We start from the raw sequence: 17,448 nt of genomic DNA, 5'->3' as shown, positions 1-17,448 counted from the left end.
GGCTGCAGTGATGTAATGCAGTACACTGTGACATCACTGTTGGGTGTGGTTACATGTGCAACAGAGCACACCTGTGACCACACCCACCCACACCTGTCAGTGATGCTGCTCTCAGTTCCTGCTCTCAGGTGTGTTACATCATGCTGATGACACCATGAGTCAGCTGTTTTTACCTGAAACTCTCCAGAGTCAACGTCTGTCATGTCCCATATGGCAAAGTCCACCTGTCTGTCCCCAAACTCGTCCATCTCCACCACACCCATCACTCCTGCAGACACACAACACACAACATCATATCAGCTGTCCTGTGTCTGTACACGTGTCTGTGTGTTTGTCTTTTTTTTTTTTTTCCTAGATATTTTTGGGCATTTTGTGCCTTTATTATTAGATAAGACAGCAGAGAGTGACAGGAAAGAAGCAGAGAGAGGGGGAATGACATGCAGGAAAGAGTCAGGCTAGTCGGGAGTCAAACTGGCAACTCGCCTGCTAAGAGCATCTGTGCTCATGTGGTATATGCCCTAACCACTTGGCTATCAGGTCACCCCTGTTTTACAAATTTAAAAATGGATAAATGGATCCAGTTATTGATTAAAGTTCTGTCAAACATGAAGTTAAAGCCCCTCTGATGAAGATCAGCTGTTTCACCTCGTTAACGTCCACATGATGTTTTCATATAATAAAGACACATGATGAGTGAAAAAACTCAGTCAACACCATGACTGAGTGTTTCCACCTTGAACTGCAGTGAACCAATGACAGTCTCATAAAAACAGATTCACTGATAACTTGATACTTACAAAACCCGATGAGATCTCACACACATTCACAGAAATTTATAAATCTCTGTACAAGAATACGGACATGTGTACGAATGATAATGAATTGCAACAATTCTTTAAAGATATAAAATTAAAGGAGCTGTCTGAGTCAATGGCAAAAGAACTGGACGAACCCATTAGAGAATCAGAAATCTGAACTCTGAAAAACAATAAAAGCCCTGGACCAGATGACTGAATTTTACAAAACATTTAAAGATAAAATATCACCCTTGCTGCTGAACACATATCATCATGGGCTACAATCTGGAACCATGGACCCTTCCTGGAGGGATGCAACAATAGCCGTAATACACAAGGAAGGTAAGGACCCCACCAACTGTCAGTCATATTGGCCCATATCACTCCTGAATACAGCCATCTTAGTCAGCAAAGTTATCTCACAAATCATTCACCCTGACCAGACTGGGTTCATTGCTGGAAGATATTATGGTGATAACATCAGGAGATTACTAAATCTAATGACCCATCCAAAAGTAGAGGAGGAGGAATCAATGATTGCCCAAAAGGCGTTTGAGTGAGTTTCTTGGAAATACCTGTTTCAAGCATTGAAACGATTCCATTTTGGACCAAACTTGGGTAAAGCGGGTACAAATACTATATTCTAATCCTCAAGCCGCTGTTTAAGTAAATTATTTTTTATCAGATCGATTTGTTCTTGAATGCGGGTGTAGACAGGGCTGCTCTTTGCCACCTCTGCTGTTTGATATCAGTATGGAACCACTCGCACAACTTATAAGAGATAACAATAACATAAAGGGGCTGACAATAAATGAAGAACAACATAAATTATCATTGTATACAGATGATGTGCTTTTATACCTGGCTGAACCTGTTACAACAATTCCACATTTAAAGGACCCTATCTCCAAATTTGGGTACTTCTCAGGGTATAAAGTGAATGTAGACAAAACAATGGCTATGGATATAGGACGTCCAATACCGCAAGCGATCAAACTCCAGAGTGGATTCAAATGACCAAAAGATGGCATAAATATCTAGTCATTCAAATCCCCTCATTGCTAGATAAATTGTATGATGTTAATTTTAGAATCATAATCCAAAACATTACTAAGGATTTAGAGCGATGGTCAGCTCTTCCTTTGTCTCTGCTTGGCCGTATTGAAAGTGTATGCATGAATGTACTGCCCAAACTTTTATATCCATTTCAGATGCTTCCTATTGATATCCCTAAAACCACATCTGATCGATTGAACAGGCTCATTGTTATATACGGCAAGGGAGCAAGAATCAGACTAAAAACATTGAAACTTCCTAAACTACATGGATGCTCATCTCTGAAACCTAAGATATTATTTTTGGGCTGCACAGTTAAAACATAATAATATGGATTTGTGATCTTTCGGGTACTCAATGGCTTGAGATAGAAAAAAGTTTATGTTTTATGCCCATACAGGCCTTGCCTTTCCTAGGCACGCCCTTAGGGGGAATTCAAATGGGAGAGTGGACTAGTGTCACATTACAAACTTGGAGGAAAATAAAATTGTCATTTGGATTGCCTAAATTGATCTCTGCACTAACCCATATTGAATTCATAAAGGATTTCATGCCCTCCCACATAGATGCAGGCTTTAGAAAACAGGCAGATCGTGGACTAAATTACACCAACTCCATAAGGAAGGCAGCTTTAAATCTCCCTAACACAGATTTCTTTTGATATTTACAATTAAGAAATTTCCTAATAAAACATTATATTGTATTGTACATTTCTAGACATGTCTTCAGACAATACACTACAGATAAAAAGGAGAGGGGAAATGGAGATGAACATAGTCATACCACATGACAAGTGGGAAGATATATGCAATGAAGCACATGTAGTAACCAACTCAAATACGTGGAGGGAATTCAAATGGAAGATAATAATGAGATTTTTCCAAACACCAGAAACTGTGGCAAAAATGGGTCCAACATACTCAAATGTATGTTGGAGAAAATGCGGTACACAAATTGGCAACTGAACCCACATATTTTGGACATGTCCAAAACTAGACATGTTTTGGAAAGAGGTATTTGAGGCTCTCAAAGTAGTATTTCACCAAAACTTAACAAAAGATCCAAGACTGGCACTACTGGGTTTAACACCAGTTGGCTTAGAGGGAACAGGCAAAACATATATTTTACATATATTACTAACAGCAGCAATGAAATGCATCACAATTAAATGGTTAAAACTTGACCCCCCAACATATAATATGTGGGCTGAGAAGGTATGGGAAATTTACCATATGGAACAAATAACATACTCCTTGAGACTGCAGAGAGATGTATTCATCAAAAGATGGAGCCCTGCTATTCCCTTTTTTTTCTCTCTTTTCTCTCTTTTGCATTCTTTTTTCCATTCATCTATGTTGTCGCTTGACATTTGTTTATGTATATAAGTTGTGCATTTTTTGTGCATCAGATTTATTCTGTTTAACCTTGTTAAATCATTAGAAACCACACTGATATGGTTGAAAAAATGTAAATGATAAGAAAACTGTGAATATGTATGTAAAGTTGCTGATTTTGAAATAAAAAAAACAAACAAAAAAGCAATAATCAACTGATTAATCAAGAATGAAAATTATCTGTATCCTTTAATTTCCTCATCCCTCCATCATTTAAACTGCAAACATGTTTTCTCATTATCCCTTCTTTATCCTCCTCCTCTTCCTCCTCTTACATCATGTTTTTTCTCCATCGCTCACTCTTGTTTATGTCCATCCATCCATCCATCCCCCTCTGACGCACATGCCCAGTGATTAATGACCACAGAGTGTGTGTCAGGGTGTGTGTCGTGGGATAAAAGCAGCACAATTCAATATAGAGCAGCCTGTTTATCAGAACCATCACCTCTCTCAGTCCCACAGCCTGTTTCCTCCTGCTGGTCTCGACACAACAGGATCAGCTGGAGAATCAATATCTGATTGGAAAAGTCACTGATCAGGAGTTGAATTAATCAGATGATCTATAAACTGAAATATGTTCAAACTAACTGACGTCTGCATCAACACTGAAATGTTCAAACTCTGGAACCACAACAAGAGAGACAGAGGAGGACAGAGCTCCTGTGTCTCTGTATTAACCTCTGTGTTGTTCTGACTGAAGATTTAATTCTGTCTCAGTCTATGAGCTGAAACGTTTGTTGCTGTTTAACTGAGAAAATTAAGCTGAATAAAAACAGTTTAACAACAGTTTAACAACAGTTTAACTACAATTTAACAATGGTTTATCTACAGTTTAAGAGCGGTTTAACTACAGTTTAACTACAGATTAACAAGTTGAACACAGTTCAGGCAGGTACAGGTGTGTTGAACCTTAAACAGGGTTCCAGTCCTCAGAGTCTTTCTCTGTATCCAACAGCTTCTGTGTGTTTTTTGTTTTTGCTGACTCATCATTACACTTTGACCTTTAACCCTGCTGATGTCATGACGGGGACGTCAGTTTCCTGCAGCAGGGAACTTTTTCCTTCACAATAAAGGATGAAGCAGGTTTTTTTTGGGGGGGAGGGGGGAGGTGATGAGTGATGAGAGTCTCTGAGGTCACTTAGGGTCAGCGTTTAATCGATAAATCAATACACACTGACTAAGACCCCCCCCCCCAAGCTTTAAATCTGATACTGTATATTTTTCGATTTTTCATCTATTTATCATTTTACATTTATACTGAGAATAAATTCTACAGAAACAGTCATTTATATAATCACTGAATCTGATTCTGATCCTTATATAATACGACAGCTTCAGTATCTGATGAGAAGATTTATCATCTTCATCATCTCAGGATCACAGTGAGATTATTACTACATTATTACTGTAGTACTCAGTGGTCATGGACACTCAAGCACAAAACAACACAACAGTCACAGCTGGTAATAAAGGACATGTGGTGTTTTTAAAACTCAAACTGTTTCTTTGTCAAGACCAGTAACTTGTTGTGTTGTTGTGTTGTTGTGTTGTGTTAGCAGCTGTGAGTCTAATCTCATTAGTTAGTCCTCTGCAGCTGAGCCCGCCTGTCAGCTGTCACTTCCTGTGATGGATTGTCACTTCCTGTGGACCTTTGTTTTCCACACCTGGACACCTCTCCTCTCTTCTCCTCTCCTCTCTTCTCCTCTCTTCTCATCTCCTCTCCTCTCCTCTCATTTCATCTCCTCTCCTCTCTTCTCATCTCCTCTCCTCTCTTCTCCTCTCTTCTCATCTCTTCTCCTCTCCTCTCATTTCATCTCCTCTCCTCTCCTCTCTTCTCATCTCCTCTCCTCTCTTCTCTTCTCCTCTCCTCTCCTCTCCTCTGCTCCCCTCTTCTCCTCTCCTCTCTTCTCCTCTCCTCTCCTCTGCTCTGCCTGTTTTAGGGACATTTTGTCTTTATGTGACAGTAGAGGGGACAGGGACAGTTGGACCTGAATGCAACAACCCCAGGACCAATGTCCCAGACTACCAAGACCACCCGGTCCCCCTGTCCCGTCTGGTCTCACAGCTGTTGTGTGTCTCTCTGTCCACATGATGAATCGTCTGTTTTTCCTCTGAATATTTCACAAACTAAAACAACACAAGTTATATTGTTAGAATCAAAATGACGGATGTGAAGTTTAAAACAACAACATGAGACGTTTTTACTGTTTTTCTTTCTTTGTCTGGTTTTAAATCATCAGACTGCACCAGGACCAGCCTTAGAAGACGAGCTGAGGGGACAGAGATGCACTCAGGTGTTTGCACAAGTTAAGGTTTTTTATTTTAATTTATCTGAGCTCAAATGATCTGCTTCACTTGAGAGGAAAAGGACTCTGATTGGTCCAGAGTGAAAGTGGCGGGAAACACAGTGAGGACCAAATAAAAGGAAATAATGAAGATTTTAACTAATTCAACTAAAGAAACTAATTTACAGGAAACGTTCCAAAATAAAAGAGTAAAAAAGCTGATTCTCAGGTTGCTGCCATTAAACCACAGAAGAAGAAGAGGAGTAGCTTGTAAGTAGAGCTCAGACAATGAAAACCACGTGATGCAGATCTGACGTGAAGAAGATTCAGCCTCATCATCACTCTGATGTTTGAATGTGATGTTGACATGAAACAGAGTCAGAGTGGTGTTCCTAAAAAAGTGACCACTGAGGGGTCCTACATGAACCAGGCCAGACACAGGCCAGGGTCACAGTACATCATGTACTCACAGTATCACAGTACTTCATGTACTCGCAGTATCACAGTACTTCAGAAGATCCACGTCACCTGAGACCAGCAACAGCCTGAGGATAAAAACTGACTCTGGTCTGGACCAGGACCTGAAGGATTCAGTAGAAACCAGCAGTGACAGTCGTGACCATGTGATCCAGGTCGAATCTTATTTTGTTTCAAAACACTCACTTTAAATATATGAGTGATGTCATTGGTGCCAGCATGTGGACTTGGTCGAGACCAAACCTCAGAACTGAGACTGAGACCATGAAAAGGTCTGAGACCTGGCTGGAGGACCACGGCTCGGGTCAGACACATTGATTCATTTATCTGAGACATGAAGTTAGTTTTTTGCTCCAGTGAGAAACCAACTTCTCTCTCACCAATCGATCACTCGTCTATCAAGTAATGAGCCCTGACCGACCAATCCGGAGCCTCTGTGCTTTGTGAGAACCATTAGAATGAGAGGCTGCCATTTCCTCTCTGTTTTTCCACACACACAAATTCTCACGGCTGTGTGTGTGTCAGTGCAAATGTGTACCAGCTGGCTGTGATACTGGGAACACTGGGGACATAAAGACAGGACGTATGGGACAAAACCACCAACCAGGACAAAAAACCCACAGTGAGCACTCTGATTGGACGCTCAGTCCCAACATCATGAAAATATTTATCAACCTCTGCTGAGGCACATCTATAAGGACAGAGTCAGGACCTGTTAGCTTAGCTTAGCATAAAGAGGAAACAGTTAACCTAGCTTAGCAATAAGACTGGAAACAGCTGGACACAGCTAGTCTTTTGCAGAGGCGGATGAAGTACACAACTTCCTTACTTGAGTCAAAGTACAGATACTGTGTGTTCACTTTTACTCCAATACAAGTGAAAGTTCGACAGTCAAATTTTTACTTAAGTTAAAGTATTGGAGTACTTGTTTTTAAAAATACTTAAGTATTAAAAGTAAAAGTAAATTTTCTAAATATCGATTATTATTAGCACAATATCTTCACCTATAGAAACCTACTGGATGGAGTTTTTGTAGAATCTTTAATGTAAATGCCTTTGAAGAATGTAACAAAAATGAAACAACTTAATTGAAAAGAGAAGTAAGTCATTTTCATATTTTAAATGTTACTTTATTTAACACTAAAACATGTTTCTTCAGGTGACTTATCCATGTTACATGATTAGCTGAACTCCGTTTTTACATGCTAATCAACGTCAGTCTACGAACAGCAATCTGAAGTTTGCAGGCAAATATAGTTTTGACTATCCAACTACACTATGCTACAGCATTATCACGTAATGGCAGCCAGCTGATCCTTTAGTGCACTTTATCAACCATCTCTGTGGCTAGTAGAAAAAGTAAGGACACCTCTATTTCAGGACTTAGATATTAGGCTTAACATAGGCATAGCATGCATATGCATACCTGGACATGCTTCCTCAGGTTAGATGGCAAATTTTTGTAGGCCGTGATGTAGTTTGCTTCTGGCAAGCAAAGTAAGCACTGAAAGGGAAAACTGTCGCTATTCTTTTCACAAAACTTGAATATACTTGAGAGATATGGCCATAGGTTGGCACAGCCTGTGCGTTGCTGGGATGTACCTGCCTCCTCGTCCGCCAGCCTGTCATCAACAAGTAAGTACTAAACCAAGTGTGTTCGTGTAAGAAAAAATGAACGTGATTGCTGATAGGCTGTCCCTGTTAGTGACATCTTTACAATCCAATCATGTTTTTTTGGAAGGAAAATGTCAAAACACTAAATAAGCCATAAGTCTTCCCCCATCATGATACTTGAGTAAAGTACAGACCCCTGAAAAATGTACTTAAGTACAGTACTCAAGTAAATGTACTCCACTACTGTCCGCCTCTGGTCTTTTATGTCACAGGTGGCGGTCTACCTTCCAACCAATCAGAATCCAGCATTTCCATAGGGCAGGGTATAACTGTGGATACACAGCAGAAGCATCACACATTCAGTTTGTGAACACACATTTTCTCCGACTCGATGAGTCGCAGAAGCTGATCCACATGTCATGTGACGATCAGCCATTAAATCCAGTCTGTGGTTCTGTATCTGCAGCACCATCAGACTCTGTGTTTCTCATTGCAGCTGTCAGTGAAATATTTATGATCTTTGTGGTTTTTTGATGAATTATATTATTTTTAATCCTGACTGCTCTCACCAAACTCTGCACTGTGATTGGCCGACGGCTGGGCTCCGTGCTCCCACGTTTCCAGAATAGATGCATGAGAAACATCACAAATATCTGTCCTCACCTTGGAATGTTCTGTTCCACATCCTCCTGGTCACCACGTCTCCTCGAGGCCTCCGCACCCCTCCTGGTCCAGGTCCTGGTCCTGGTCCCCTCTGCTCACTCAGAGTCTCATTCAGAGCCTGAGAGTACAGCATCACTCCATCATGGAAACCTCCTGCGATCAGGTTATGCTGAGACACAGAGTCATTTCTCAGTCAGTATCAATCTGACATCAGACTGTCAGTAAATCACAAACTGTCGACTGGCAGGGTCTGGTCTACCAGAGTCTGGTCTACCAGGGTGTGGTCTACCAGAGTCTGGTCTACCAGGGTCTGGACTACCACGGTCTGGTCTGCCACGGTCTGGTCTACCACGGTTTGGACTACCAGGGTCTGGACTACCACGGTCTGGACTACCACGGTCTGGTCTACCAGGGTCTGGTCTACCACGGTTTGGACTACCAGGGTCTGGTCTACCAGGTTCCGAACAGACCTAGGTATCTGATGTTATCTGAGCCCAGCTCCTGCTGTTTTAAATCATCACTGTGATGTTTCTGTATAAATCTGGTGTTTTCACATTAATTAATTAAATCAATTATTTTTTTCACTATTTTACATTTAACCAATATTTGTTTTATCAGTTAACTTTTTACCGAGATGTGAAGGAAAAACAGGAAATTCTCACGAGAACCTGAAAATGATCCTAATGATCACTTCTGTTTTGAACGACTCATTGACTAATCGTTACAGTGCTACAATCTTCTTCTTGTTCTTCTTCTTGTTCTTCTTTTTCGTGGATCTCGTGTCTGAAACCACTGTGTGTTACACAGTCCATTAGTTCCTCCTGAAGACGTAAAAACTCCTCACATGTTGTTTTAATGAGAAGGTAGAAGAACAACCTCAGATTTCATATAAAAACCAATATATTACCAATAACAGGATCAGAGTGTGTTTGGTACCAGAGAGTCTTCAATGGTGAAGTTGAACATTTTCTTCGCGTCGCTCTTCAGAGTTTGAACAAACTGCAGGTATTCGGGATTCTGAGGCTCCAGGTAGGTCAACACCTTCACACTCTGACAACAGACAGAGGACAGTCAGAACAACAGGAACAACAGGTCTCTGCTTCACTTCCTGTTCAGACCACTCGTCTGTTAAAACTGTGCAAGATTTAGAAAGACAGTTTTATCTGTCACAGCCTGACGAGACGATTGATAAAAAAAGCACACAACAAAAAGACTAAACACAGAATCAGAACTGAGTCTGCAATCAGGAAACTCTCACCCTGAAGGTGTGTCGGGCGGTGTGGTCGTCCTGGTCTCCTCTGTACCAGGGTCTGACAGGACCCCGTCCCCCTAAACCCTCAGCAAACAGGTCAATGAAGAAGAAGACATATTCCGCCAACTCCACTCCCTCCTTCCAGAACTGGACCATCAGAGTCCTCAAGATGTCCCAGGAACAGCACAGGTAGACCACTGAAGAAGAAGAACATTTTCGTGTCAGACGAAGAGATGGAGAAAGAAAAGACAGAAACAGGAGGGAAGGAAATGAGAGGTTGTTTGAATTTGATTAAAACTTTATTTTCTATTTTTGACTTTCCCTCAGCTTCACCACGACTTTCCTCTTGTCTTCATCTGTTTACTTTTCCTCATCTCGTTTCAGTCCCCGGACGAATCATCGCCGGACCCCCGAGCAGAGACTGGAAGGCCCCCACTCTTCCACACTGGAGCAAGACGCCCAGACTCCTGGTGGTTTTGGTCTGGTCTGGATCAGTGTCCAGTTTTTTCCTCTGAGGGTAACTGTCCCTGACTGATGACCTCACTGCTTGGCTCGTCAGTAACCATGGTGATTATCACCCCCGCCCCCTAACGAGCTGTCTGAACGGTGAGGCAGGAAACAGCTCGTTATCAGATCTCTGACGGTGTGACCTCACTCAGAGCGGAGTGATCCTGCATCATCAGGTGACAGGTGATGTAGAACACGATCAGCTGATTCTTCATTGTTCCACCTCAGGAACGTTCTCTAACAGGTTACACACCTTTTCCTTAAACTGAGGGAGAACAGGCTTTAATTCATGTTTTTGTATCTGAGAATACAATACAACACCGCAACACAACACAACACCGCAACACAACACAACACCGCAACACAACACAACACCACAACACAACACGACACCACAACACAACACGACACCACAACACAACACAACACCACAACACAACACCACAACACAACACCACAACACAACACCACATCACAACACAACACCACAACACAACACAACACCACACCACAACACACCACACCACACCACAACACAACAACACAACACCACACCACAACAACACACCACACCACAACAACACACCACACCACACCACAACAACACACCACACCACACCACAACAACACAACACCACAACAACACACCACACCACAACAACACAACACCACAACACAACACCACAACACAACACAACACAACACCACAACACAACACCACAACACAACACCACAACACAACACAACACAACACCACAACACAACACACCACAACAACACAACACCACAACAACACACCACACCACACCACAACAACACAACAACACAACACCACACCACAACAACACACCACACCACACCACAACAACACAACACCACAACAACACACCACACCACACCACAACAACACAACAACACAACACCACACCACAACAACACACCACACCACACCACAACAACACAACACCACAACAACACACCACACCACACCACAACAACACAACACCACAACACAACACCACAACACAACACAACACCACAACACAACACACCACAACAACACAACACCACAACACAACAACACAACACCACAACAACACAACACACCACAACAACACAACACCACAACACACAACAACACAACACCACAACACGCCACACAACAACACAACACCACAACACCACAACAACACACCACACCACACCACAACAACACAACACCACAACAACACACCACAACAACACAACACCACAACACACCACAACACAACACAACAACACACCACAACACAACACACAACACCACAACACAACAACCCACCACAACACAACACACCACACCACAACAACATACCACACCACAACAACACAACACAACAACACAACACACAACACCACAACACCACACCACAACACAACAACACACCACAACACAACACACCACACCACAACAACATACCACACAACACACAACTCCACAACACCACAACACCACAACATAACAACACACCACAACACAACACAACACAACACCACAACACAACACCACACCACAACACAACACAACACCACAACACCACAACACCACAACATAACATAACAACACAACACCACACCACACCAACACACCACAGCACAACACCACGACACCACAACAACACCACAACAACACAACAATACAACTCCACAACACATCATACCACAAGACCACAACAAGACAACAACATCACACCACAACACCACAACAACACAACAATACAACTCCACAACACACCATACCACAACACAACAACATCACACCACAATACAACAACACCACACCACACCACAACAACACACAACACAACAACACCACACCACAACACAATAACACCACAACTCCACAACAACACCACACCACAACACAATAACACCACAACTCCACAACAACACCACAACACACAACAACACCACCGCACTGGAACAGTACAACTCACCACACCCTGACCACAAATTCTTCACACTTTGTCTCATTTAGTTTGTTAAAAGAAGCGCCTCCATGGCACTGGGCCGTCCAAGTCACAGACGGTGCTGCAATCAGGGAGTCCAAGTTCAATATTAAACACACTGGGGAGGCTCTGAAACTAGACTGAAACCAGCTGCCACGACACAGAATAATAATATGATGAGATGACATCATGGAAATTAATCTATTAACAATTAGCAACCTCTCTGTCAGTCTTAGCTACCCTCCACTGAAGGCTGATGTTTACAGCTGTTTCTTTACTATCTGTCTGAACAGAAATTTGTTGTTTTTAAAGCAGTTGGTGGTCACCTGAGTGTCTTACTCCGAGCTCATTGTAAACTCTTTCTGAGTTGACTGTGTGCGTATGCATGTGTGTGTTCACAGAGGGGTTAACTGGGTGAGTCCAGATTACCGTGGACTAACAGTGATCTGGACTTTAGACCTGATCCTGTTCTAAAGGTCCAAACTGTCACACATCAGTGGAAAATGTTGGTCACACATGAAGCTGACTAATGTCATGTGACACATTTTACTTTACTGGAGAGATGATGTCACTGATTACAACAAAGACCAGTGTCTTTTCTGGCTCTCAACAACAGTCTTATTGGTTCTACTGGTTCAACTGGTTCTACTGGTTGTTGGCTGTTTTCTGCATGTTAATTAAATCTTTTATTTTTTTAGACTCATCTGTGCACAAATATCACAAAATCCTATTTTTGATGTAAATATCTAAGTCAGTCTTTCTCATGTTTATAAATCTGCTCTGTCAGAAAACTGTCACTGCCCCACCCTCTTCTGCCCCCCCCACCCCTCCACCCTCTCCCCAGTCATTTTCATACAGTCCCTGAGGTGTACCTAATAAAGTGACACTGATGGTTTCACATGTGAAAACCAGAAATTCATGTTTTTTTCCTGCAGCCTCTTTGTGTCTGAGAGAAACAGAAAAACAGCACACACACACACACACAAACACACACAATTACCCTTTACCGTCAAGCGTTGCCGGCGGCAACAGATGGCCTCAGTTAGAGGATGACAGGAGCAGTTACTGTGTTTGTGTGTGTCTGTGTGTGTGTTCAGTACATATATTACTGTGTGTGTGATTTAATCAACAGTATGCTCTCTCTCTCTCTCTCTCTCTCTCTCTCTCTCTCATGTCATGGTCACCATGATGTCACCATATCGTCCTGTACAGATCACACAGAGAGAGAGAGAGAGAGTGTGTGTGTGTGTGTGTGTGTGTGTGTGTGTGCGTGCGTGTACGTGTGTTGTTTTTATTGTGTTAACATCAGATCTGACTCAGTTGTGTGTGGATCAACATTAAAGGACGAGTTCTGTTCTTTCTTTTGTCACAGCTAAAGGATCTGATTCTTTCATTACTTCCTGTTTACACAGAAGTTAACTACAACTCCCAAGGTGCATTTCACTAACAAACAGCCAATCATTTATGTTAATTTATTTAATTTGGATTTTATTTTGTTCATGTACACCCAGACTCACTCTGGAGAGGGACGTCACAGAGCTCTATGGGCCACAAATGAGGAACATGCTCGAGTTCTTCAGACGTCCATCCCGACACAACTCTACAGACACGTCACAGCACCATGGACTCTGACTGAACTCATCTCAGAGTCGTTCTGCTGAAAACATCACAGTGAATCTCCACACAGACGTGAACATGTTAGAAACCTGACCTCAAAATCTCCACCATCACCACTGCCTGGTGTGAAGTGCATTCTGGACACATTCATCTTCTCCTCTATGTACCAAAAACCTGCTACTGTGACTTATGAGGACCCTCAATTACACGATTTATTCCATAGTCCCTGATTCTAAAATAAATCTAAACCTGTATCTAATCTGAACCTGAAACCAGGTCTGAACCTCAGCGCAGCAATGTCCTCATAAAGTCATATAAGAAGACAGAGACACACACAGCTGAGACCAGTCAGTAACTACTGAAGCAAACAATCAATAATAATTAACCATCATTTAACGAGGAGAGAGGGAGGAGGGAAGAAAGGAAGGAAGAAGGAAAGAAAACATGACAGAAAGTGAAGGTAGTTGAAGTGTCAGAACTCTTGGACCAAAGGAAACAAAAGAAGGACAAGTGAGGGAAGGAAAGAAGAAGAATCACATGAAATGGTTAAATCAGTTGAAGTGACAGGAAGGAAGGAAAGGGAAACAAGGACAGGAAACAAGGAAGAAGGGAAAAACAGAAAAATAAAACAGTAATTGAAAGCAGTTGAAGTGTGTGACCTGAGTCGTTGCCATGGATCCCCTGGACCCTTGGTGACTGAAGGAAAGGAGAGAAGAAGAAAGGGAGGGAGAAAGGAGGGAAGGAAAGGACAAAGCAGTCAAACTAGAGAGTGAAAGCAGTTGAAGCGTCTCACCTCTGCCGTTCTCCCGGATGTCCTGGACCACCAACTTGTAGTTGATGTTGTCAGCCTCGATGACGTGGTCTCGGATGGTGATGTTGTGGTTGCCTAGCAGCGTGTAGAGCCCCTCAACGGCGAAGTAGCAGGGCCGGTCATCGTTGGCATCCTTGTTGTCGCTGAAGATGAGCATGGCGCGCTGCCGCCAGCCAAACGTCTCCTGGATCCTGGCGCCGAACTCGCCCAGCTTCCTGTGAGTGGGACCTGTGTTGGTAACCGCTGTGTAGGGCTCAAAGCCGATGGCACGAGCGCCGGCCGTCACCATGGGAACCTCCCAGTGGGTGGTGAAGCGGGCAACGGGCGAGGAAGAATAATCACACCCGGGGCCAATGAAGGCCCAGGGGTCGTGGGACAGCTTGAGGTCGACGGCGACCAGTGGTGCCATGGAGTCTGAGCAGAAGCCGTCACGGTTCTCTGAGCTGCCGTGAACCAGACGGAGCTTCAGGCCCGGCAGCAGCCAGGGATCTGAGTTCACCTGCCGCACTGCCTGGTGGAGCGCCGGCGCCACCCGAGGCCACGCCCACGCATACTCAGTGTTAGTCAGGGGCAAGATGGCTGCCAAAGTTACCTCCTGAAGATCCTCTGTGGTGTTGTCAGCAGAGAAAGAGGACTCAGATGGTTGAATGAGGAGGAGGAGGACGAGGAAGGAGGGGTGGGGCCACCTGGACAGCATGACGACGAGGACTCCAACAGCCTGTCAGATGAGCTGCAGGGAAAAACAGACCATGAGCATTAAGATAAACCAGTTTGTCCTCTGGATAAACCAGTCTGTCCTCCAGATAAGACAGTCTGTCCTCCAGATAAACCAGTCTGTCCTCTAGATAAACCAGCCTGTCCTCCAGATAAAATAGTCTGTCCTCTAGATAAACCAGTCTGTCCTCTAGATAAACCAGCCTGTCCTCCAGATAAAATAGTCTGTCCTCTAGATAAACCAGCCTGTCCTCCAGATAAAATAGTCTGTCCTCTAGATAAACCAGTCTGTCCTCTAGATAAAATAGTCTGTCCTCTAGATAAACCAATCTGTCTTCCAGATAAAACAGCCTGTCCTTTAGATAAAACAGCCTGTCCTCTGGATAAAACAGTCTGTCCTCCAAAATAAACCAGTCTGTCCTCTAGATAAAACAGCCTGTCCTCTAGATAAACCTGTTTGTCCTCTGGATAAACCTGTTTGTCCTCTAGATAAAACCAGTGACAAACCTGTCCTCCATATTCAAACCTTTTCTTTATCCCTGTCTCAGTTGTTAATAAAGTCTGCATCTAAAAAGAAAAACATGGATCCCCTTCAGGAGCTGCTGGGATTTCTGGGAACTTGGCCAACATCCATGTGGGATCCATCAACTGTTGTCCATTAGCTCCATATGAGCCCCATGTGTGTTTGTGGGGCCACAGAGGGCCACAAATATAGTGCTAACGTCCATAACTGGGACATGTGCCAGTGAAATAAAGGTTGCGTGGTGTGCAAATAAGAGTAATGAATAGAGTGTAGCTCATGACTGCATCATATCGAGTGAGTGAACCAATCAGAACCGTGTTCACCCGTGAGTTTAAAGATGAATCTGCTCATTAATGATAATGATTAATAATTAACATGAATCAGAGTCATGTCTGTCACTTATAGATCAACACATGCTGGGGTTAAAGGCGAATATACAGAATCTATAGACAACACTTCAGTGTACATCAATTAATTGATTTATGATGAAAGAAGGTCAGACTGTCCTCTGGGTAAACTGAGTCTGTCCATCTGTCCTCTGACTATCCTCTCACTAAAAGCATCCTCCGGATAAACAAGTTTGTCTCCTAGATAAACCAGTCTGTCCCCTAGATAGACAAGTCTGTCCTCTGAATAAACCTCTGGTTTGTCCTCTAGATAAACCAGTCTGTCCTGTGATGCAGCAGAACTGAGGCAGTTTAACCAGTTTCACAGACATAATGTTCAATTAGTATTAGTATTTAGTCAGTGTGTGTCAGTGTGTGTGTCAGTGTGTTACAGTGTGTGTGTCAGTGTGTTACAGTGTATGTCAGCGTGTGTGTCAGTGTGTTACAGTGTGTGTGTCAGTGTGTTACAGTGTATGTCAGCGTGTGTGTCAGTGAGTTACAGTGTGTGTGTCAGTGTGTTACAGTGTGTGTCAGCGTGTGTGTCAGTGTGTTACAGTGTGTGTCAGTGTGTGTGTCAGTGTGTTACAGTGTGTGTGTGTCAGCGTGTGTGTCAGTGTGTGTCAGCGTGTGTGTCAGTGTGTTACAGTGTGTGTCAGCGTGTGTCAGTGTGTGTCAGTGTGTGTCAGTGTGTTACAGTGTGTGTTACAGTGTGTGTCAGCGTGTGTGTCAGTGTTTGTCAGTGTGTTACAGTGTGTGTCAGCGTGTGTGTCAGTGTGTGTCAGTGTGTTACAGTGTGTGTCAGCGTGTGTGTCAGTGTGTGTCAGTGTGTGTCAGCGTGTGTGTCAGTGTGTTACAGTGTGTGTTAGTGTTTGTCAGTGTGTTACAGTGTGTGTCAGTGTTTGTCAGTGTGTTACAGTGTGCGTCAGTGTGTCAGTGTGTGTCAGTGTGTTACAGTGTGTGTCAGTGTGTTACAGTGTGTTACAGTGTGTTACAGTGTGTTTCAGTGTGTCTCAGTGTGTGTCAGTGTGTTACAGTGTGTGTTGAGTCACTGTTCTCCAGCAGCTTCAGTCTTATATAATCATTGTTGTGAAACAGCAGCAGAGACGAGTGAAGAACATTAAAAACACACAAACACACAACATTACAGACACACAGTCAGTGGGTCACAGGAACAGTTACACTACATGATACACACACAGTGCTACAGTCATTCTGAACGGGGACAGCTCTCACAGACACGCACCTGGATGACAGGTGAACAGCAGCAGAACATGAAGCGTTCAGACCCGTTGACTCGGAGGGAAAACAGTCACCAGTGTCAGGATGTGAGCTGCTGCTGGTCAATACAACTCTCAATAACTGTT

The 17,448-nt window shown here is 43.2% G+C and overlaps 1 protein-coding gene across 1 annotated transcript in view; it reads right to left on the bottom strand.

Moving 5' to 3' along the window:
- Positions 1 to 17,448, bottom strand: part of npr1a (natriuretic peptide receptor 1a) — a 35,423-nt gene that overhangs the window by 16,193 nt on the left and 1,782 nt on the right. Inside the window, exons 2-6 of the mRNA XM_071499457.1 lie at positions 14,444 to 15,191; positions 9,545 to 9,735; positions 9,223 to 9,336; positions 8,287 to 8,455; positions 174 to 268 (exon numbers count right to left, since the gene is read on the bottom strand). Coding sequence (XP_071355558.1) covers positions 174 to 268; positions 8,287 to 8,455; positions 9,223 to 9,336; positions 9,545 to 9,735; positions 14,444 to 15,158 — 1,284 coding nt within the window. The 5' untranslated portion in view covers positions 15,159 to 15,191. The remainder of the gene's footprint in view (positions 1 to 173; positions 269 to 8,286; positions 8,456 to 9,222; positions 9,337 to 9,544; positions 9,736 to 14,443; positions 15,192 to 17,448) is intronic.

The sequence above is a fragment of the Trachinotus anak genome, unplaced genomic scaffold, assembly GCF_046630095.1.
Source record: "Trachinotus anak isolate AG129_WGS33_773 ecotype Australia unplaced genomic scaffold, CSIRO_AGI_Tana_v1 ptg000016l, whole genome shotgun sequence".
NCBI lineage: Eukaryota > Metazoa > Chordata > Actinopteri > Carangiformes > Carangidae > Trachinotus > Trachinotus anak.
Note: the sequence above shows the minus strand (reverse complement) of the source record. Positions and strands in the feature narration are given on the sequence as shown.